This window comes from Argentina anserina, chromosome 6, assembly GCF_933775445.1.
Source record: "Argentina anserina chromosome 6, drPotAnse1.1, whole genome shotgun sequence".
Classification (NCBI taxonomy): domain Eukaryota; kingdom Viridiplantae; phylum Streptophyta; class Magnoliopsida; order Rosales; family Rosaceae; genus Argentina; species Argentina anserina.
Genome location: NC_065877.1, coordinates 20,330,202 through 20,352,159, shown reverse-complemented (window position 1 = coordinate 20,352,159; position 21,958 = coordinate 20,330,202). Strand labels below are relative to the sequence as shown.

Below are 21,958 nucleotides of genomic sequence, written 5' to 3'. Positions count from 1 at the left end.
GAGAATTCAACAGTTGTCTAAACGCTTCTCAATCCTTCACAGACTTCCAAGATCTTTGAATGCTTTTATAATGCTAACGTGCTCATTAAAACCTTAATTCAGTCATGATTACCTCAAAATATTGAAGAAAACTCCTTGTTAGTTAGCGGCCGAGGTATGGAATTCTTCTCCACTTAAGTACATGATTCCCTCCTCGTGCCTTTTCATTATGGCGATACGTCCTCAATTCTGATTCCTCACAAATAAAAAAAAAGGTTTCCTTTCCCGATTCCTGAATTCCGCCAAACAAACATGGCCTCAGTAACTTTGGAGGTCTAACTATAACCATTTGACATCCTTTGTTCTAAAAACGAAAGAACAAAGCACAATCAAAACTATATATATTTAGAGAAAAAACATTAAAGCAAAATAAGAAATGGATGTGCGGCGCAGGCTGCCAAGTGGCAAGAAAGAAATCTAGCATAGATAAAAGTGACGCGAGCGGAGTTACTTATGTCGGTACCGTATGAAGAAACCATTCCCTTTCCCAAATCTTGGTCACTAAGCAAGTTTCGTTATAAGAACCGAAACATGATGATCACAGCTTCATCAATTATTTCTCTTCTTCTCCTTCTCACATTCACAATCGACATGGCCGACTCTTCTTCTTCTTCTGCTCCCCTCGACTCCGCCACTTCCGCTTCCGAATCGGCCGTCCACATCGTATACACGGAGAGGCCGCACGAAAACGAGGAGGCTGAGGCGTACCACATCCGAACCCTCGCCTCCGTCCTCGGCAGTGAGGAGGCTGCCAAGGAGGCTCTGCTCTACAGTTACAAGACCGCTGCCAGTGGATTCTCTGCTAAGCTCACTCCCCAACAGGTCCAAGAGATCTCCAGTAAGCCCCTTCTTCTTTATCTCTCTTTATCCCCTTTATCTTTGTGATCCGAGTTTTCATGATTGTCGTGTTTTTTTAGTTATGTTCATAAATTGTGTTTGGTTGTGTTAGTAGAATTGTTGTTGGTGAGATAAGAACGAGATGAGTAGGACTAAGAAGCAAAATCTATAACCCTGAACGATTAATTTAGAAACCAAAGTGGCATACCTTGCTTGCTTACATAAACGACTACAAAATCTCATGAACTTCAACCACATACTGCATAACCCAAATTGGCGGTTTCATAGCTAGAAAAAAGGTGAGGTGCAGGGTATGCGCCGGTGAGAGTTTTGCAAGAACAATGTTTCTGAGCGGAGAGAGAGGCCCTATGAGAGGAGGTGTGATGTATCTGAGTAGAGAGAGGGAGAAATTATGTGAGAAAAAAATCTTCAGACACCGGTCCTCAGAACCACAAACGGAGCTACAGTACCGTTTTACCTTTGTCCTAATTGATACCAAGCACAGCTATAACTCATGAATATCATAGGACTAAGACAAGTTTTGACGCAATTACGCATTCATTGTTTCTCTATGTTCGGGCTAAATATGTTTTTGAATGAGACTCAAAGCTGATTTGAAAGAACTGTCCAGTAGTCTGACTGCCAATTCTTATTATGACTGTGCTTCTGGTTGTTCTGTGGTATGTGATTAGCTTATCTCATTTCTTAGACTCAGAGCACTGTCTGGATACAGGGATCATGATAATTGGGATTATATTTTGTTGTTTCATCATTAATTTAATTTCTTATTCCAAATAGGGGCTATAAGGCTTTGTGTTTGGTTTTCTTTATTTTTGTTTTGACTTTTGAACTCTGAACCAAATCTGTCTTAAACTCTCGGCCATGCTGAGCGTCGGCCTGTTCTTTTGACACACTACTGGATAAATATGCTACTTCAGCTTAGAAACTATGTGCCTATGCATTTCATAGATGTCAAGTGTGGATTACCTAAATTAGAAAAAATAAGTAGATCAAACTTGAAATCATAGCTTTTCAGCTTATGGTGGTTTGAGGAATGTTCATATTTCTGTTTCCCCTTCTCTTTTACAATGTTTCATTATAATCTTTTGGCATCTTATGTGTAGAGGAATTACTAACCTCTTGGCTTGCTTCTGTAGTTATATTTATAGTTACATTCAGAAGTAATCGCCTAAATTTAAAATATGGTCTGATTTAGAATATTTGAGTATTGCGACCCTTTTAAAATATGGTTTTATCCATCTGATTGAACTCACAAGGCGATGCAGGCCAAACTGGTTTTGTTGCTGATTTCTGCCGAGAGAAATCTTTAACAATACCTGCCATTTCCTTGAGAAGATAATGATGTAGTAATCTTTAGGATGAAACTGGGTACTGTTGCAAAATGTGTGTTATGACATTTTGAAGAAATGCAAGTGTAGGTTTACCGTATTTTATCTGCTTAAGGATTTGTTGTTTGGGTGCTGTGCTAGGACAATTATGAGCCCTCTCTTGTATTTTCCGATGCGAGCTAGAGGAAGAAAGATAAACTACATTGCCTATGCATGAGGCATCATGTTTAATATTCTACTTTTATTTTTCTGCGATTTAAAACTGTGAATGTGTGTTTACTATATTATGTGCTTCTGTGGATCGCGTTTCCTCGACTTCAGTTAGTTAATAATGGTTATTGACTATAATAATAATAATAATCAGTATAATAAAGCAATAGTAATATTACTAATCCTTGGTTTCTTATTGTCTACTGCAGAACAACCTGGGGTTCTTCAGGTTGTACCAAGCAGGACACTCCAACTGCATTCAGGACCTGGGATTGGGAAACTGCATTAGATGGAGCTCCATACCATATAAAATGTCTTCCGATACGTTATCACTGTTATATGTATAATCAGGATCGACTTTTTTACTCTTGGGATGCATTGTTTTTTCCCTATGGAAGTCTCAACTCCCCTCTTGTAACTTTCTTATATATACAATAATATGTATAAGTTCAACGTAAGTTTCTTCCTATAGCTTTGTTATTATTTATTAATGCAGTTTCTTCGTAGTTGATGCTAGTAAGTTTTAGGCTTTTAGCACGTCTGGTTCCTATTAAAATGATGAACAATATTTTGGTGAAAAATATTCTGAAGTTGAACCACAAGCGTGAAGGTATGTCCATCTTGGAGGTAGAAAGGTATGCTTTGTGTACTTGTGGGAGTTAACTCTTTGTTGTGCTCACTTTCCTATTAACTCTTTATTGTGTTCTAATATGTACTTGGGCGGCCATCTTCGCTGTCCAGCCAGGGTACTTGAGCGGCTATCTTTGCTGTCCGGCCAAGATGAGGCCGCAAACCCAATAATGAGAGTGGTGAGAGTGATTGTCGATATTGCTTCTACTAGGTATCCACAACATGCAGACCACCCTTGGGATGGATGATGCATTGTGAGAATTCTAGGTCGTAGATTGTCCTTACATCGAGCAAGACCAAGCATTTTCATTTAGACTGGTAATCAAATGAGTGTGTGTACGAAAGAGATTGATTTCAGAGTTATGACTCCTGAGTGATACATTTAAGAGCCACTAGTGGTTTGTTCAAAACAGGTTCCGAAAGAATTTTTATTAATTATTCTCATAGTTTGGGGTGATGAATATATTTTTTCCGTAATATAGAAATATATCATTTTGTTTCAGGATGAAATAATTATGTATTATTGAATGATATGGGAGCCTATATATAGGCATTACAAAACCACAATCCCGTAGGATTCGGAGTCCTAATCTATTACGGAGATGCTAATCTATCTCATAACAGGAAACCTATTAGGCTAAGACACACACAAGGGTAGAATAGTAATTCTCACGGAACACTCCCCCTTGTGTCGCATGCCTAGGTTGCATGGTGCACACATCGTTGCCTCGGTAAAAACCTTGTCAAGCAAAATAAAAACCTCTTGGGTAAAAACAAAAGCTTGATCGAAGGGAAAAAGAGCACAACGCACCGTCTACATTTGATAGCATCATGTGAGCTAGACTCCCCTTGAAGTCTACGAAACAACTCCCCTCTGATTAGTGCCATAATCATGGAGTACAAAGAACAACGTATACAACGTTCATTACATGCTTCTCAAACGTAGTCTTGGGCTAATGATTAATCATTAATCTAGCCACACATCCTTAGATCATACATGCTATACTTAGCCAAACTTAGATCTTAGGAAACAAGATTGCATAACAACTCAAAACAAGAGTTTGTAATGAAAATCAGATTCTCGGGTAGACTGACATTCACTTACTTAAACGGTCATAACTTCTTCGTCAAAATAGGTATCAGCAAACTGTAATATGTTCTGAAAAGTAGACACCCGTGGCTTTCCATTGACATAAGGTTCACAACCTAATCCGATCGGAGCAGTTCACAATGCTCTGTTGAAGTTGACTGACGTGCAAATTTCTGGACAGGACTGTCATACTTTGCTAAAACGGCCATAACTCACTCAATATGATAGCTATGAACGAATAGTTGGTGTCCCTGGAAAGTAGACACATAGACCTTTCCAACGGTACTAATTTCACCATATTTCATCGAGCGAGATGTCTTGTAGGTCTCATTGAAGTTAACATACGAAACTGGACATATTCTGATTTGTCACATTTAATGTGTCTTTCGCAAAAAGAATGGGGGAATGGACCAATGAAGGACTGATTTTGGTCCAAGACGGAACCGCACGCATCCTCTACGCTACCAGTGTCGACTGCTACACCAAGACGTACGTTGATGTTACTGGAGCTGCTGGCGGCGTTGGTGTGGATAGGATTTGTGTTGGTTCACTAAGTGTAGAACTAAACCCATGTCAAAGAAGCAATGCAAGTCCAATGACAATGCATAGGCGCATAGTTAATCACGTCATAATGAAAGCAATAGTGTCCCAACAACACTAACATGTATGAATGTATAGCTCATTGAATCTCTTCATCATCTATACTTAAACGGAATAGAGAATCAAGAATTAGCTTCATATGAACACATATGTGTATGAGTTCTTGCAACCGATTGTACTACGTTCTCTCGAACGTCGCAATCTGATTACATAAGCTCTCCGTGGTCTGGAGGCATTTAAAGTCCCTCGGGCACTCTCATATCTGCGTCAAGATCCCTTTACAGATATTCTATGACCACTATCATATGCTGCAAATCAGTTTTCATGGACACTACTACTGATCAAGTAGCAGAAAACAATTATGTCCATAACGAGAGAATATAACTCATCGTAGTCAATACTAGGATAATGAGACAATCTTTGCGCCATAAGTCCTGCATATATCGCATGACTTCATCTTTCTCATTACACTTACGAACAACGACCAACATAACAAGTCTAGTTCAGCCTGTATTGATTCTTTCCACTTCGGTCAAGTTGCTCATCGATGATGCTTTACAACGGAATAAGAGCATAAGCGAATACATCATCAATCATGGGAGATCAATCCATTAAACACATGCGCGCGCTGTATACGATCAATTTGTGAGATTTCTATTCTTCTCTAACATCAACAAAAGGAGTCTGTAGCATCCCACAGAAACTTAGTTGATACACATGTTTAGAGAATATCTCTTGATGATGGGCGAAATACTTGTGCCTACGCACTTCGCTTCTTTCTGGTTTTGATTCCAGAGAATAATGGTCTCCTCCTCATCTAGGCAGGAGCCAAGACCGAAGCTATGACCCTTACTAGTCCATCTTTGCGTTTGCCGCCCTTGTTTTGTGGTACAATACCACGAGCGCCGACAACACCACACCGTACGATGGTGCCATCGCCGGCTTCCTTCCCACTGTCAGGGATGGTGCCAACAGTGCTAGGACCAGGTCATATGAAATTCTCTCATATTCTGAGAGTTCCAACCTTACCGGCACATCACAGCATTTATGTGCGATCTCGTCACTTTCGCAATATCGGTAAAGTCATTGAGCATCGAATCTTTGACTTTCTGGAGGTCGATAATGCGTTGCACATTTACTCACTTTGAGTAGTGCGGGATCTTAATGAGACATAGTGCCACACCACGTCAATTCCTGGCGTTAAAACCAAAATGGGAGCATTCCATATCTCCCCCTAACGACGGGAAGTATGTCTCATCAAAGTGACCGTCTGCTAATATCGCAGGATAGAGATCAACGGTTGTAGATTGGAAATAGCGGACAAGTGTTGGTGATTCATAAATCATAACCAACCAGAATACTTAATCGTTTCAAGTAGACCCATTGAGATAACTACAATAGAGGCACATAAACAACTTTAACCAAATAGGCGTTTAATGAAAAGAACGTTGGGATCGTATCCAGTAACCATCTGGTACGCACTAAACGCTTGGTAAGTTGTGGGTTTGAAACGAATAAGTGTCGCTGCATGCAACATCATTACATATCCCCATGCAAAAATTGGCAGGTTAGTACCCATAACCAAGTCTGAGCTCTGCTAGATCGTGCAGTTAATGAACATGAGGAATAATATGTTCAACGACGATCCCAGTAGACATGTAAAACGAAATCATCAAAGTCGTGGGGGTGAACTCTCCAACGATATCCATTCAAATAGATTTGAGAGGATAGGAAGGGTGGTGAGCCCTTAGGATGATGATCATAGCTAAAAACTTTAGCAAATGCAGCGTTTCTTGTGGAAAGCAAAGCGACGTGTGACCAACGCGTCGATGCTCTTAACCTATACCATAAAAATACCGAAAAATGTCCGCATTCGGTTGGATAGGGTCTACTAATGTCACCTTAAATACCTCGTAAGAATGGAATGTTCTCGGTTGGAGCCTTAGCAAATAAGGACTTCCTTGAAATCTAGCAAAAGAACAAGCTTTGCAAAATGAGCGATGGGCATCAGAGATTACCATGGAGGCATTAGAAAACACGGGAGGCATCACAAGCTCCTGTGAAGGATGGGATGCCTCCACCGATGGCCTAAATGCCATGGAGCCGCCTAAATAGAAAGGCTCGGCCTCACCGTGCATGGCACAGATAGGCTCGGCCTCACCGTGTGGAGCATGGGTGAGGTGGTCCTCCAATCGCTTCGTGAACATGAAAAATAGATGATAATGTGAATTTCAAAGAACTCGAATCATCATATCTTGTTCAAAATGACAAAAAAAAAACGATCATGTCAACCGAGAAAACAGTAAAACCGAACCCATGATTCAAAGAATCTTGAGTTACATAAAGCTACTGTTGCAGGCAAGCAAAACTATGTCTGCATGCTAACAAAGCTACTGTCGAAGCTTGAAAAAGATACTGTCAATGAAATCTGACAGATTTATTCCTCTCCATTCTTAACACAAATATCAAGATGAAGATCCATCATTGGCATGTATGGCCTTTAAAACTTAGCAAGGCACGAAGATATAGAACACAATCTCCGCACGAGATCCGTAAAACAACTACCTGCGCCGTATGACAGTGTGGGTGGTTACGCAATTAGCAAGACACTTGATTTCATGGCGGGACATCCTCAAAATGAAGATTAAGAGAGTCAATGACGCGGTGAACTTCTCTACACAATACGCCGTAGGATATTTTAAGAGAGGGGATTGAAACAAATGACAATCCCATCGAATGTATCACATGGCAATAGAACTACATTCTTCAACTCAAGAGTTGGAAAAACATGGTATTGGAGCAGTTGAATACCAAACAATTTGGGTGGTAAAAACCATCCAATTGGTACGGGTGGTCACCAATAATAATAAAATCATTTGAGCTATGAAACGACTTGGAGAAAACCGGAAAATTAACCGGAAAACCATGTCAAATTAACTCAAAACCGGGTGAATTTTGGACTAGGAAAACATGGCAGCAAGAACTGCTGAGATATGCCGGAAAATGACGAGAAACGACGAAAAAAAAACGTCGGAAAAACTCGTCGGAAGCCGGCGGCACCGATTGCCGGAAATCCGGCCGGCGGTGGCCGGACCTGGCTGGTATGGAGGCCGTAACTTCAGGTCCGACAGGGAACGCCGTCTGGAACCAGATGGCGGTGCCGGAAACACCGGAAAATGGCCGGAAGGTGGTGAATACGCCGGTAAAATGCCGGAAAACGTTCCAGAAACGCCAAAACAGTAACCGGAAAAAAAACGACGTCAATTTTGACGTTCCGAGGTCCGTTTTCCAAATTTGAAAGTCCAAAATCACAATGTAGTGCTATTGGGGTCCCATGTAACCCAAAAGCGGCTAATTTAAAAACCACGTGAGTTGCAAACGTTGACCATGCATGCTAAGCCAAGGCAAATAAAATTCTCACGAGTCCATCTTGTAAACAAGAAATTTTATTGAATATGCCAATATTTAATACAACACAACCAAACTTCCAATTCCAATAGACGACTTAAGCTAAAGTCGAGCAAGAAACATGACAATGCCAACGTCATACTTGAAAAATAGTAAGCAGAAAACATAGTCAAAATAGAGTGACTAATCAAAAGTCCGTAGCAACAAAATCTTGCATATCGGATTGGGCGGAGCCTTAGCCTGAGGCTCAAAAATGTGCTTACTTGAGAATGGAAGAATGTTACGTTTCCATCTCCAAAATTCCCTCAAGAAATAGATAAAGGTGCCAAAAATGGCATGCGTTTCTTGGATGTGGAGTATGCATCAAGGTCAACTATGATAATACAACGTCATAGACGTTCATTAAATCACTTGAAGTGTGTCCCATATAATTCGTTATTTTTGGGATCTTTTGTCAGCAAATAGTGCTGCTTCAGAGTAATGAATCAACTCAAATAAATGAGTACATAGACCTTGTGATTATCGTTTATAGACATGAGTTTAAGAAAACTCAAACATTCAAATAACAGTCGCGATGACGACGCATCTATAAGAAACGAGGGTTGTATAGGTTTCGAATAATCGAAACTATTCAAGTATGTAACCGGAATTAGAAGGGTTGTGATGTATATGGTCACAAACTAATCGATGCATATCGGCGATTCTCATGATCGCACCCAAAACAGCGGTGCACTCAGGCGACCACACGAAATCGATATCTTTTTTTTTAAATAATAACGTGACTCCCCCAGGACCGTCACACGAAAAAACGTCGACCAAGAGGGGAATCATATCCCTCTTTGGTCTCATCGGCGTTATAAGAAAGGCCGGAAAAGAAGACATGAAAAATGCTAATAGCGCCCGATAATTTATATATATATGTTCAAAAGCAGCAACTTTAAGAAAAACATACTTGTTGGTTTGCCAAATAGACCGCATATAATTAACTTGCTCTGCAAATCGATCGTCATGCATGAAGTTGCTTGATGAAATCATTTTCGATCGTCGTCCGATGACATAAAATCTTGGGAGGATACGATCAAAATCGCATGTAGATGACAAAAGTATCATCCATCTCGGCATGAATGTCATCACCATAGTACGACGAGCAATGATTTTACCTATATGAGCACGTGAAATATCGTTAGAAATAAAAGCGTGCCAATGAACATTCAAATAATGAAATAGGAAAAAGGAAAAGGAAAACAAATATAGTATGAAGCCCAAAGTGCTATTGTGCTCGGCAGGCCATAGGCCCAAAAGGGTAGAGAAGACGGGAGTAGCTTCTCTTGAGCGAAGAGTTTGCTTGTGCAGTTCGCGTTTCTTGCGTAGATATGCGGGAGGAGCAATTTTGAATCCTCTGATGCGGGGTCTTGCGGGACAAAAAGATATTTTTGCGGAGCGAATGCGGAAGAGACCCTGCGGGGCTGCGGGGGCTGCGTGCAGGGGCAGCAGGGGGGTCGCAGGGGCTGCAGGGGTCGCGAGCGAGGCTGCAGGTGTCGTGAGCGTGCGTGTAGGGGCTGCGTGCGGGGCTGTAGGCGGCTGCGATGCGGGGGCTGCATGGGTGCATGCAGGGGTGATACAGGGGCAGCGTGCAGGGCTGCGTGCGGGGCTGCGTGCGTGCGTGCAGGGACAGCGAGCAGGGCCTGGAGGGGCTGCGATGCAGGGGTGATGCACGGGGGGCAGCGAGCAGGGCCTGCAGGGGCTGCGTGCAGGGCAGCAAGGCAGAAGTTGCAGGGGCAACAAGGCTGGCTGCGCACAGGGATGCGGGGCTGCAGGGGTAGCAGCGGGGGGGGGGGGGGGGGCTGCAACAACGGCGAGCAGGGGCTGCGCCGACGAGGAGCGCCGGCGAGGAGATGCCGGAGGCCGGAGACGACGGCGGCCGGCGGTGGAGAAGAGAAAAAAAATTCTAGGGCTCTAAAAGTTCAGGGTTTTAGAGCAATGTGTTTCAGGATGAAATAATTATGTATTATTGAATGATATGGGGGCCTATATATAGGCATTACAAAACCACAATCCCGTAGGATTCAGAGTCTTTATCTATTACGGAGATGCTAATCTATCTCCTAACATGAAACCTATTAGGCTAAGACACACACAAGGGTAGAATGGTAATTCTCCCGGAACACATTTTGGTTTATACCTCATAAATAGCAATATTTTGAAACTAGTCAAATTTTTAGATGATATTGTGCTTGGGTGCCCACATCATCTTTTACCATCCAGTAGCTAATAACTGTTAAGAAATTGAGAACGGTAAAAGGACCCTTTTCTTCAAGTGCAAAGAAAATAAGAAAGGTCAAAGTTAAATAAAGTTGCGGGTGCGAAATGCAAATAGAAGAAAGTTGAAGTTGAAAACCACTCTTACCCGTCGTCTTCATCATTTTGGGTTTCTTTCAGCTTCATTTGTTCTCAGAGCTCTCTCTCTCTGATTCCGACTCCGTCTCTCGAATCTTCTAGAGGAGAGGAGAAGGTTCGTCCGTCTTCATCATGGCGAATAGCAATCTCCCTCGACGAATCATCAAGGTGCTCCTCACTTCTAAACCCTCCGATCTTTCGTTTTACAGCAATCCTTTCTCGTCTTTTCGTTTTCTGCTTTTGATTTCGTGTTTATTTGACTCTTTCTGGGTTCAATAGGAGACTCAGAGGCTTCTCAGCGAACCAGGTATACCTCTTTCTCTCTCTCTCTCACTGCATGATTTTGTACACTAAACTTTGGTTTAAGCATTAATTAGGGGATTTAAATCGGCTAAAGTAAGCCTTAGATTATTCTAATAAGTTACTGCGCAGATTTAGGTTGATAAGAAACTATTAATAACCTGGGGTTTAAGCAATTTAAGGTCAAGACATCAATGAAATCTGTTTTAGATTCTAATTCAAACAAGAAAATACCTGCTTTTGATTATTAGAAATATCTAGATTCTGTCTGGCAAGTGATTCAATGATGCTTCTCTCTGCATTTGTTACTTTAGTTAGATGACATTGAGTTTATAACAGTGGAAACATCTAAAAATTGCATTCGAACTTGCCGAAAGTGTTTATGGGAAATAAAAAACCTGTTGTATGAGACACTAGGCAGGCATCATATATGTTTCAGATGTCTGCACTTGAGTGTGGAGTTGATGACTACTGGCTGTCCCCTTGCATACAACCCGACACTGCATTTTCTATTTAAACAAAATAGAAATATAAATTAAACTTTGACCTGGCACCGTGTACATTGCATCCGCCGGATTATCAATACTCCAGGATCAAATTTATTGTGATCACTTTAGTTAGTGACATCTTATTAATTGATGGTTAATTTTTATCAGTCCTTGTAATTTTGGGGTTGTGATTCTGAGTACTGACTACTGACAGTAGTATAACTTTCAAAGCTGATCTGAGGATTCTATTTTTTTTACAGCTCCGGGGATTAGTGCTTCTCCTTCAGAAGAAAACATGCGCTACTTTAATGTGATGATTCTTGGTCCAGCTCAGTCTCCATATGAAGGTGGTTAGCCACACATTGTTTCTCTAAAGGATTTTTCTTTACTCTTCTCTCTTTTCAGTGCAAAATTGTTATACAGGTTTTATATTGTAAATAACAACTATCTTTTGTATATCCATTGGCAGTTTGGCACTACTGTTTTTGGGATCAACATTAAAAATAGAAATCCGTCATTCTCAAGTCAAGTGTGAAACAGCTATTTACATAGAAAGTTAACGATCATTCACTATGACACAAAACATTTGTATCACATTTGCTTCTGAAATTAATGTTATAATTGCTTGGTAGGTACACATTTGTATACCTGTTAAGAGTATGAAAATTTAAGCATAATCTAATAGTACACAGATAGGGATGATTTCAAGGTCGTTTGCTATCTAAAAAATTATTTAAATGGAAAACTACCTATCATTATTTTATCAAATACGGTACAAAGCATTTGGTCCAAGCTACCTTTGCCTTCCTCCCGTCTCTAGTTTTTTCGATGCTAAAGTTCTTTATTTATTTTGACATAAATAGTATCCAGATCACAATTGGTTGTTGGTTTCTACTCAGGTGGGGTTTTCAAGTTGGAGTTGTTTTTGCCTGAAGAATATCCAATGGCACCTCCCAAGGTAAATATGTACAATTATATGCCTTATATCAACAATGATGGTATCCTATACTAAGGACTTCATTTGGTTGACACTGAGAATAGGGCACTTCTGTCATTCCGTAGGCTGTAGAGTTTCTGTTGACCACTTTTCCTAATTTGTTGTCATCAAGAATTACTATGCACGTCTCTCTGTTCAGTTCTCAAGGTGACTTTTTTCTGATGGATGGATTGATGTAAAATGTTAGTAATTTAATCATTAAGGATAAGAAATTACCAAAGCGTCCAGTTAGGTAGAAAGCTTCTAGGGTATGTGAAGTAGTCAATAAGTTCATCCAGTCGGTCAGTGATCTCAATGTAATCTTGTGATTGATCTTGGAAATTCCATGTTTAATGATGGAACTTGATCATGATGGAAGTTGTTGCAATTTGTTATTAGGGATATTATTATTCCTTTAAAAAAGTAATCCCATCCTTGTTTTTCTTTCCTTTTTACCATAATGTATTATGGTTTGTGACTTGACTGAAATCGGTCTCACATATCTGCTAGTCTTGATGTTCTGTTCTAATCATCAGTCTTTTAAGCTACCATGTTTCCCATCATAACTTTTGTAGTCTTTTCGCATTATCAAATGCTAATCTCTTCCTCTAATTGTTTTCTCCTATCAATAGGTCCGTTTCCTGACCAAAATATATCATCCTAACATTGATAAGGCAAGTTGCCTCTTCTGTTCCTTTTTTTTCTTCTCGTTGTTTAATAAGTGAATCTGAGTGAGAGTGGTTTTCTTTGGCAGCTTGGTAGGATATGCCTTGATATTCTGAAAGACAAATGGAGCCCAGCCCTCCAAATCCGAACAGTACTTCTGAGGTGACATTTTGCCTTTCTAGTACCTTAGATGTTCAATCTATTTGAATAAGTAGAAGTTTGCCCTCATTTTTTATATGCATATCTTAACTCTCCTGAATTGGGATGTTAGAAACAGTTCTTTTTGGTAGTTCAAAGTTAAGTTGCGTATGATAAATTGAAGTAGGTTATCATGTGTATTTTCACGGTAGTATGTCCTGGTAGTAAAAGACTGATAATACATTATGTCTCACTATCAGCATTCAAGCACTTCTTAGTGCTCCAAACCCTGATGACCCACTTTCTGAAAACATCGCAAAGCACTGGAAGTCAAATGAAGCAGAAGCTGTTGAGACAGGTAAATTTGAAATATAATGCACTGCTTATAGTTTAGAATCTGGTGGTAACCATAAAGTTCCATTGGTGAACGTAGGAGATGCTTATCATGGATAATTAGTGTTTCTTGGCTGATGAGATCGAGTGCAAAGAATAAACCTCGCACTTTGTTTTAGGCCTGTTAATTATTAGTTACATATCCTTACTGTTATATGTGGTACCTTTGTTACTTTACCGACTGTATTCCTGATTTTTTGTTACATCCTGCAGCCAAGGAGTGGACCCGCTTATATTCAAGTGGTGAATAATTCAGGGAATTCATTGCTCAAAATTTAATTCTTGCTATTGTATGTTGAATTGAATACACCCCTTTCTTAGAATGTAAACACGTAAAAACCGGAATACTTTTAGTCCTTGTTTGTTGATAATCACTTCCATTTCTCTGTGATGTTCATTTACTGAATCATGGCTTTTAAAGTATATACTTGCTGTTGCCAATGCTGATTTTGATCTTCATTCCATGGTTGGTTGTAATTGGTTCTCGTGGTCATACCATATTGTGATGAGGTATCTCATGAGAAAAAAAAAATCAATGCTTATAATCCCTTGTAAAAAATTTCATCAGTTTCTTGTTCGAAGATCTTAAATGATTCCATTATGAGCTTTTGGTGGTTGTATTTAACATGAAGATTTTAGTGCCTAAGCATCATATTTACGTCTGTTCTTGCCGGCACGATCAAAGGTGTAATTATTCTGATTTTAAGTGGATGTGGAGGTCGCCATTGAATGGATGACTGCACTATTTGATACCCCCTCAGTCCTTGCATCGGGCAAGACGAAGGCACCGAGCATTTTCAATTTTTCACCTTTCTTGGTGATCAAATGAGTGCTTGTGTATGTACGAAAGAGATTGTTTTAGGAGTTGTGAATGATATTTAGAGCCATTAATGGTTAGTTCAAAACAAATATTTCTAATAATATCCGAGTCTCTTGAGTCCTAATGGAGTTTAGACTCCCAACATTTCCAACTCCATCCCTTCTCAAAAGAAAAGGCTTCCAATTCCATTAGTGAAGGAATCGTTGGCCTAAAAAATGAGTAGCAGCTGTGAAAACGTCTGAATTTTGCATCAACAAATTGAGTGTTTCAAAACCTTTCGCAAGTAAGATAGTTTACACGTCACCTTGAGAATGAGAAATTCAGTAGATTTTGGTGAAAGCGTAAAATTTTAAAATGAGGTGCAAAGATTACTCGTAATCAAATCATGGAGGTCGAATATATGACTAGAAAGCCTGAAACGTAACTTCAGGTTTATGTTGATTTGTCTAAACAACGAAAGACTCAAACTCTCACAAATATCTTTAGTAGGCCAACCGAATAATTGGTGACTTAACCAACCAGAAAAAAGGTTTGAAAGCCTTGAAGATGTAAATTACAATCAAGGAAGCTATATCCTCAAATTTGGTAACGTTTTTGTACTTGGGGATTCGGCTCCTTCCAATCCCCCACGCAAAGTTTTCTAATTTTCTGTTTAATTACCAATTTGACCCGGAATCTCTCTTACACTAACGCATTTGCAATCTCAAAAATTTGAAGTCTCCATCCCTTGTGCCAACATGACCAAAATTATGAATTTAAATATCAAGAGCACCGGATGTAATCCACATAGTTACTTTGCTCAGTCATTGTTTATGTTTGTTGTTCGTCTGTTTCTATTTCTTTTTCTAGGTTCCAGGAATATATGTGACTTGTACATTGGAACTTCCAGCCCTTTACTTTGTCGTCTGTCTTTCTTTATTAGCGATTTTCTTTGTTAAAATCGTGTGTTCCAGTGTATATGCTACTCACATATCCAAACTTGTTGTAACTTTGTTATTTAGTTAATGAGGTATAAGTTGATCAAAAAAAAAAATAACAAGAGCACGCAGTAACCAAAACAATCAAAGTCAAAAATTCCAAGTGAGTCCAAATTTTAAAACAATAGAAAATTTTCAAAGATCCCACCAAAATAGAATTGGAAATTTTGATAACACAGACATTACAAATAGCCGCTCACTCCTTCCCCTCCAAAGCAAAGCCTTAATTTCAGATAGCATCCATATTGAATTCTTATTTCTAATTTAAGGGTTGATCACTCATAAGCTAGAAAGAAAGATGAATACATAATTACATTAGAATGTCTTCATGGTGTTTTAAAATTAATTGCGGATTTGGCTTGGCTATGGATATGAATATATCACATTGATGCACCAGTCATTAAATTTGATACCTTCTTTTGGTAGCCGCATCATCAGAAGTAAAAATGTTATGATCAAAACTGTTCAATTAGGTATAAGAAACAAAAATAGTATATAAGTCTTGACAATATGAAAGCGGGTGAATACCCAATCAACAATGCATTGGCATGTTTCTGATTAACAACATCATAGAGTATGAAAGCCCATTTACAATGTATTGGCCTAACCCTCGTTGGAGTCGTTGCGGGTGTTTGAAACTCGATCATGAATGTGTTGCACAACTCAATCCGTATACGCACTAATCCACGCGTCTAAAATTTTGTATTTCAATCCACGCACCTTATAATGAAATATTGAAAGCATTGTTTGGTGTAGATAATAACTAATTGAGCATATTGTCACAAGACACGCTTGTCTTATTTTATTATGTAAAGTTTTGCAAAAACCAATTTTTTTTTCAAAATTTTTTATATCTTTTTTTGTTTTTGTTTTTGAACTTGTGACTTGTATTGTGGTCTTATACCAATTATATGTGGACCAATAACAAGCACTTTAAAAAGACAGTTTGGATTAAGTCCTAATATAGATAATTTGATTAATATTGTCGGACCATGATGACATTCAAATGTAATTTTGTATCAATGTGACTTTGCACAATTTCACTCATTATCAACTAAAAATTAAACGGTTTCACTCAATTACTGGTCTAGACGAGTTTTTCGTTACCCACTCAAGACCCACAACTGCCCTATTCTACAAAAAGTGAACCCTAAGAAAGCATCACCGACTAGACCAGCCTTGTCGGACCATCAATGACCACATAAAACCTTCTACCTCCATAAGCCGAGACACAGTACTCACCAAGCCAATGTCCATGCTGAAAACCAGACCAACCGGCCGACCATCTCTATGCACGAATTCTAGACTTAGGAGACTCACATTTTCGGATTCTAGTTTCTTTCATCTCCTCCCTCTCAAAAATGTACAACATCATCAATACTTGGTAAAATAAAATAAAAACAGATCTTGAAAACTTGCTTGATTAGACAGGGTGGTCATTTGACTAGATGTTAACAATAACGCCGCCAAATTGAAAAATCCCACATTAGTTTTTGGGATTTGGCAATTCCCATCTGGGCGGGGTGTTCTCTCTGCTTTTGCCATTTTGGCCAAATTTGGTAAAAACCCGGGAAAGCGCGAATCACTCCAATATTTTGCCCTCAAATTTTAAAACCTCCCTCCTCCTCCAAACTAAATTCCAAAACCCAACACACTCGTCACCTGAAAAATTCCCCAAACAATGAAAAGTTTCAAACATCCCTCCAACTCTAAATCATTGAAATTTGCAGACATTACAAATAGACCCAACTCCTCCACCTCCCCAAACCCATCACTCACAAATCTCACGCACCTTCTCCCAATGGAGGCCATTGCTTGCTGTGATCAGATCCACAGCAACAAAGAGAACGCCCCTCCTCCTCCATTGTTCTCTTCAATTGCAAACTCGACCAACCCACTTCCCCAAACTGGGGCGTTGCCTTCGTCTGGGTCGTGGAAGAAGAAATGTAAGAGACTAAGGTCGAGGAGGAGGAAGCCTCTCGCTGACATTACCAACCTCTACCTCTGGCGATACCAACTCGACACCAATTTACTCCTACCAAATATTCCAAGAGCAACCACTACAGCTCCTCCCTCCTCCTCTGCCTCTAATCCTAGAAAAAGGAAAGCAATTCGGGAGGGCAGTAATTCCATTATCCCAGTCATCACCAGCTCTAAATCCAAGTCTCTTAGAATGGGTTTCAGATAATTAATTTACTTGTAATTGGAAAATTATATTGCTTTAGATTGTTCCTGTTAATTTCTTTGGTAATTGGGGGATCATTGATCATGTTCTTGGTGTCACTTTTGGGTTTTATTCCTTAATCCTCATCACTATTACGAGTCAATTTCAATGCCAAGTGTTATCTGTTGATCTTTATGAACACCAAAAAACAAAAGCTTAAATTTCTTACAAGTAATTGAAATATTCCAAAGCAGTACTGCAAATGAAAATCCAGTGCCAATGTTTTCGAAAAAGACAGAAATACCCTACGCATACACTAGTGCTCCACCGGTCAAAAGCTAATAGACGGAAGTACCCTTAAAGAAATGGGAAATTTACGAGATCTGCCACTTGAGCGGTGCGCTTCCTCTTCCTCACCGATCTCTTCTTGGACGGCGCCGGAGCCGAGAGGATCGCGCTGTATGCCGCGGAGACCGGAGCGGCGGGCGGGGAGTACTGCTGAAACGGGACGGCGCCGGTTCGGCGAGCAGGAGACTGGTTGGATGAACGGGTGTCGATGGAGGTAATGCAACACTCCTGCCAGTTGATGTTGGTGAGGTCAGCCATGACGTCCTCCACCTTGGTGGTCACCGGCGGCGAGACGTAGTCGTGGAGCGTGGAGCGGCAGGGGCTCACCAGGTCCAGCGAGTTCACGGCGTCGCTCAGAAGCTTCTACACACAGTCACGAAAGAAAAAACGGCGAACAAGAAATTGAAATTTGGAACAGATCAGAATTGAAACGAAATCGGAGAAGAGTGAGGGATTGGATTCGACCTTTTGGACTTTGTGGATCTTCTTGTAGCCGTGCATGTTGATGATCTGAAACGAAATCAAAAATGGAGTTCGGTTTAAGATGAAATGAAAATTGAGGGAGGAGGAGGATCGGAGGAAGAGAGACCTGGTTGAGGTGAGCGACGGTGAGGTGGTGGTGGGAGCCAGACTGGAGGAGGAGGAGGTAATCTTCAAGAGAGACCTTGACGTTGGAGGACTTGTTCTTAGCTTTGCTCGCCGCCATCTCCATCAACATCTCTCCGATTTTCTCTCTTCTTCTTCTTCTTCTCCTAATTTCTCTTTCTGCGTTTTTCGTTTTCTTCATCATACGCTTCTTCTGCTATTATATAACTGCCCATTGGCGTGTCCAGCTGGACGCCACGTGTCGTCTCGTGCTTTGGGTTTGCTTATTGGCATATTACTAATTGGAGAAATTCTGCCGTGCGTCAAACGCACCAGCTGGCATATACGACCAGCCAATCCCGTGCTGACACATCTGCAAAATATTACACGCCAACATCTTTTTCTCTCCGACGGAAAAGGCTCCAAATTTTGGGTTCCAATTTGATCATCCCGCCTAAAATTTAGGATGATTAGAGTTATCTTGGAATGATAAACGAGTCTAGACCTTTTTTTCCCAATCAATTCACCAACAGCTGATTCTTGCTATTCCATTCAACTTTTAGATTCATTTCATTTCTATGGTGGGTTTTTTCAGTTCTTTCTGGGTTTCCAATCCTTTTGTTTTCTTCAGAGATCATCTTCTTCACCATTCGCTTTTTCTGGGTAAGTTCTCTCTTCCTGTAAAGACTTGGCATTGATTTTAGTCAACTGAGTTTGATTTATTCCATTGAATTTTGCTTTTCTTCATTGTACTGTTTTTTATTTGCTTTCCTGAAAGTTTCATTTTTGAGTTATTGGGCAAAATAAGTTTCTTGAAAGTTATTGATCACTCTTCAAGAAATCCAGATGATAGAATATCCAAGAAATCATGAATTGCTTATGAGTAGCTTTTGCATGTCTATCACTTGAAACCGTCTAGCTAAACAAAACCATATATATTTTGCTTATGATATTGTTATGACCAGTAGGATTACTTCTAACCAGCAGAAGGAAGTCATGAGGGGTTTGGCTGCACATTATTAGTGTGATTATTAAAAACTACTGAAATCACAATTACCAGCACTTTATGACACCTTTTATGGTCCAAGGCTGTCATGGTGTTCGACCCTTATATCATTCTCTCTTGCACGTTTTTACAATAGAAGTGTTTGCTTACAAAACAATTATTAGTTCTTATACATCTATAACAATCAGGGAAAAGAGGCATTTCCCATATTTCCTTACCCTGAATCAGAAGCGTGAGCTAAAACAACCATAGAATAATGGCAAACTGTATGAATATGTTGAACAACACGTTGAAATCTTTAAAAATCTGGGAATTATATGAACTTAATTGAAATCATTCTCTATCAATCACACACTCTTCTCTCTTTCTTTATCTCTACCTGTTTATCTCTCTTCCTATTATTTGCATAATTATTTACTTCCCTATACCTATGAATGAATTAGCTTGAGAATTATAAGTCATCTCTATCAACCTGTTTATTAACCTAGTCCAGTGGTCACCACACAAATATATGTACATGTCCCTCTTCTAGTTGAAATGTAGAATCCTGCCAACCTGGAGATGCAATGCATCCATATATATACATATAGACTGTTTTTATTGAATGTACTCACATGAGGAAAAAAATGAGATCCCTAAAGGAGGGGTGTAGTTTGTGTTCATTGTGAAATATGTAATCGTAATGTACTTGTTCATTGTTAGTGTATTACCGTATTTGATTTGTTAATCTTGTAGGTCCTTCGGTGTCTAATATTGGCGTTCATGATATATCAGGCAAAGATTTTACTATGGCTACAAGTTCTCAAAATATTATATATTCATTTGAATGCTTACACTTTAATTTTGTTGTTTCATAGATTCAATTGGCTTGTGAATGGATGATATATCTATCGATGATGAAGATCTCAAAGTGGGAATGCAAGTACACTCTGATGATGAGGCTTACAATTTATATAATACATATGCTTGAGGAAGGGCTTCAGTATTCGTAAAAGCCATATCCGAAGAGATGCATCAAATAAGATCCGTCAACGAGAGTTTGTATGTTCAAAAGAGGGGTTTGCACTAAACCAAGATGTGGTTGAACTTGAACCAAACAAACACAGAAAGCTAGAAACAAGAGTGGGTTGCAAGGCTATGATATAGTTTGTTGTGAAAGATGGTATATACACTGTATCACATATCAATTCAGATTATAACCATGAGCTTGCAAGGCCGGAAGAAAGACAATTTTTAAGATCAGTCCGAAGTGTAACTGATGCTTACGGGCATGTTTTTACCTCTATGAAAAATGCGGGAATATGACCAACAAAATCATTTTTCTATATAACAAATGAAGTGGGTGGTCCAGAAAATGTAGGATGCACGAAGAAAGACGTGTATAACTACTTGCAAAGGAAAAAAAAAAAGATGTTGGAAGCAGGTGATGCACAAAGCTTGCTGAATCATTTCAAGAGCAGACAAGGTGAGGACCCTAACTTCTTCTACTCAATGCAATTAGATCAATATAGTCAAATGACGAACTTCTTTTGGAGGGATAGTAGAGCGCAGTTGGATTATGATTGTTTTGGGGATGTTATATGCTTTGATACAACATTTCGTACCAATAAGTACAATCTGATTTGTGCTCCAACATTTCAGATTTTGTGCTTAGGGAAAGTTTATATGTTCCCAACAAATCATTCAGTAAGAGATCAGGCAATGTTTACAATTTATATCCACAAATTGATACCAATGATGGGACTACTTTCAACAAAAATGAAATGAGACGCATGTCTTTTAAGTGGTGCCAATACTACTACTACTACTACTAATACTACTACTAATGCTGCTCTTCAAGTAGATCAAGACAGTTTTTTGGGTAAAGCCATGATGCAACATTATCAAGCAAGGGATAACATCTTGATGTTTGGGGGTACCACTACTGAAGCTAGCTGCAATTCTGATGGGAGCTATGGCAATACAGGTTATGGTGAAGTACAGTTGTGTCTGCAAAACTACTACTACAATAATGGTGCTGAAGCAAACAATCAGAAAATCATGGTGTCAGAGAATGGTCTTGGTCTTGATCATGACCAGGCTCCATTAGATTATGGCCTTGAAGAGATCAAGCAGTTGATTAGCAGTAGCATTACTAGTGGTGGTTGCAACAACTTTTTGTTTGATGAAAACAAGACAGAGGAAAAGGTCATCATGTACTATTGATGCTGAGAGTGAGTGAAATCAAAGAAGATACGGAAGAAGAAGAAAAAGTAAAGGAAATAGGGGGATGGGTTAAAGTTCTTCTGGAAATATAGCTAACAAGACGAGAGATACAAAATGAGGGGGTGGGGAGGAAACAAACCTCATTTTCACCAGCCTTAGTGTACACAGATAGAAAAAATCAATAGGATATCAACAAGGAAACTGGGAAAACTAGAAATAAAAACCTAAGAAGAATGGGGTGGGGAGGAAACAAAAACTCATTTTCACCAGCAAATAGTAGCTTTGTTCTAGAAGAGCAACAATCCTGCTTCATTGAATCAATGTCTAAGCTG

General features: G+C 39.6%; 3 protein-coding genes across 3 annotated transcripts; 2 read left to right on the top strand and 1 right to left on the bottom strand.

Moving 5' to 3' along the window:
- The first annotated feature begins 496 nt into the window (after nt 1-496).
- Nucleotides 497-2,893, top strand: LOC126799688 (subtilisin-like protease SBT3.17). Its single transcript, XM_050526934.1, has 2 exons — nt 497-877; nt 2,645-2,893. The coding sequence occupies exons 1-2, from the start codon at nt 571-573 to the stop codon at nt 2,722-2,724; spliced, it is 387 nt and encodes a 128-aa protein (XP_050382891.1). The 5' UTR covers nt 497-570; the 3' UTR covers nt 2,725-2,893.
- Nucleotides 2,894-10,581: 7,688 nt separating this feature from the next.
- Nucleotides 10,582-13,985, top strand: LOC126797978 (ubiquitin-conjugating enzyme E2 36-like). Its single transcript, XM_050524776.1, has 8 exons — nt 10,582-10,728; nt 10,840-10,867; nt 11,609-11,695; nt 12,248-12,306; nt 12,957-12,998; nt 13,079-13,152; nt 13,389-13,486; nt 13,735-13,985. Exons 1-8 carry the CDS (start codon nt 10,693-10,695, stop codon nt 13,770-13,772), a joined length of 462 nt encoding a protein of 153 aa, XP_050380733.1. The 5' UTR covers nt 10,582-10,692; the 3' UTR covers nt 13,773-13,985.
- A 3,854-nt stretch (nt 13,986-17,839) lies between these two features.
- LOC126797022 (uncharacterized) lies at nt 17,840-18,553 on the bottom strand. The gene is made up of 3 exons (XM_050523713.1): nt 18,420-18,553; nt 18,296-18,340; nt 17,840-18,193 (listed from the first exon to the last, which is right to left on the bottom strand). The coding sequence occupies exons 1-3, from the start codon at nt 18,546-18,548 to the stop codon at nt 17,840-17,842; spliced, it is 528 nt and encodes a 175-aa protein (XP_050379670.1). The 5' UTR covers nt 18,549-18,553.
- Nucleotides 18,554-21,958: the final 3,405 nt, after the last annotated feature.

Coding starts and splice junctions, on each gene's coding strand:
- LOC126799688 (XM_050526934.1), top strand. CDS start 571: ATGATGATCACAGCTTCATCAATTATTTCTCTTCTTCTCCTTCTCACA. Junction 878..2,644: donor ACAGGTCCAAGAGATCTCCA/GTAAGCCCCTTC, acceptor TGTCTACTGCAG/AACAACCTGGGGTTCTTCAG.
- LOC126797978 (XM_050524776.1), top strand. CDS start 10,693: ATGGCGAATAGCAATCTCCCTCGACGAATCATCAAG. Junction 10,729..10,839: donor TCCCTCGACGAATCATCAAG/GTGCTCCTCACT, acceptor TGGGTTCAATAG/GAGACTCAGAGGCTTCTCAG. Junction 12,307..12,956: donor ATCCAATGGCACCTCCCAAG/GTAAATATGTAC, acceptor TCCTATCAATAG/GTCCGTTTCCTGACCAAAAT.
- LOC126797022 (XM_050523713.1), bottom strand. CDS start 18,548: ATGTTGATGGAGATGGCGGCGAGCAAAGCTAAGAACAAGTCCTCCAAC. Junction 18,341..18,419: donor CCGTCGCTCACCTCAACCAG/GTCTCTCTTCCT, acceptor ATTTCGTTTCAG/ATCATCAACATGCACGGCTA. Junction 18,194..18,295: donor AGATCCACAAAGTCCAAAAG/GTCGAATCCAAT, acceptor GACTGTGTGTAG/AAGCTTCTGAGCGACGCCGT.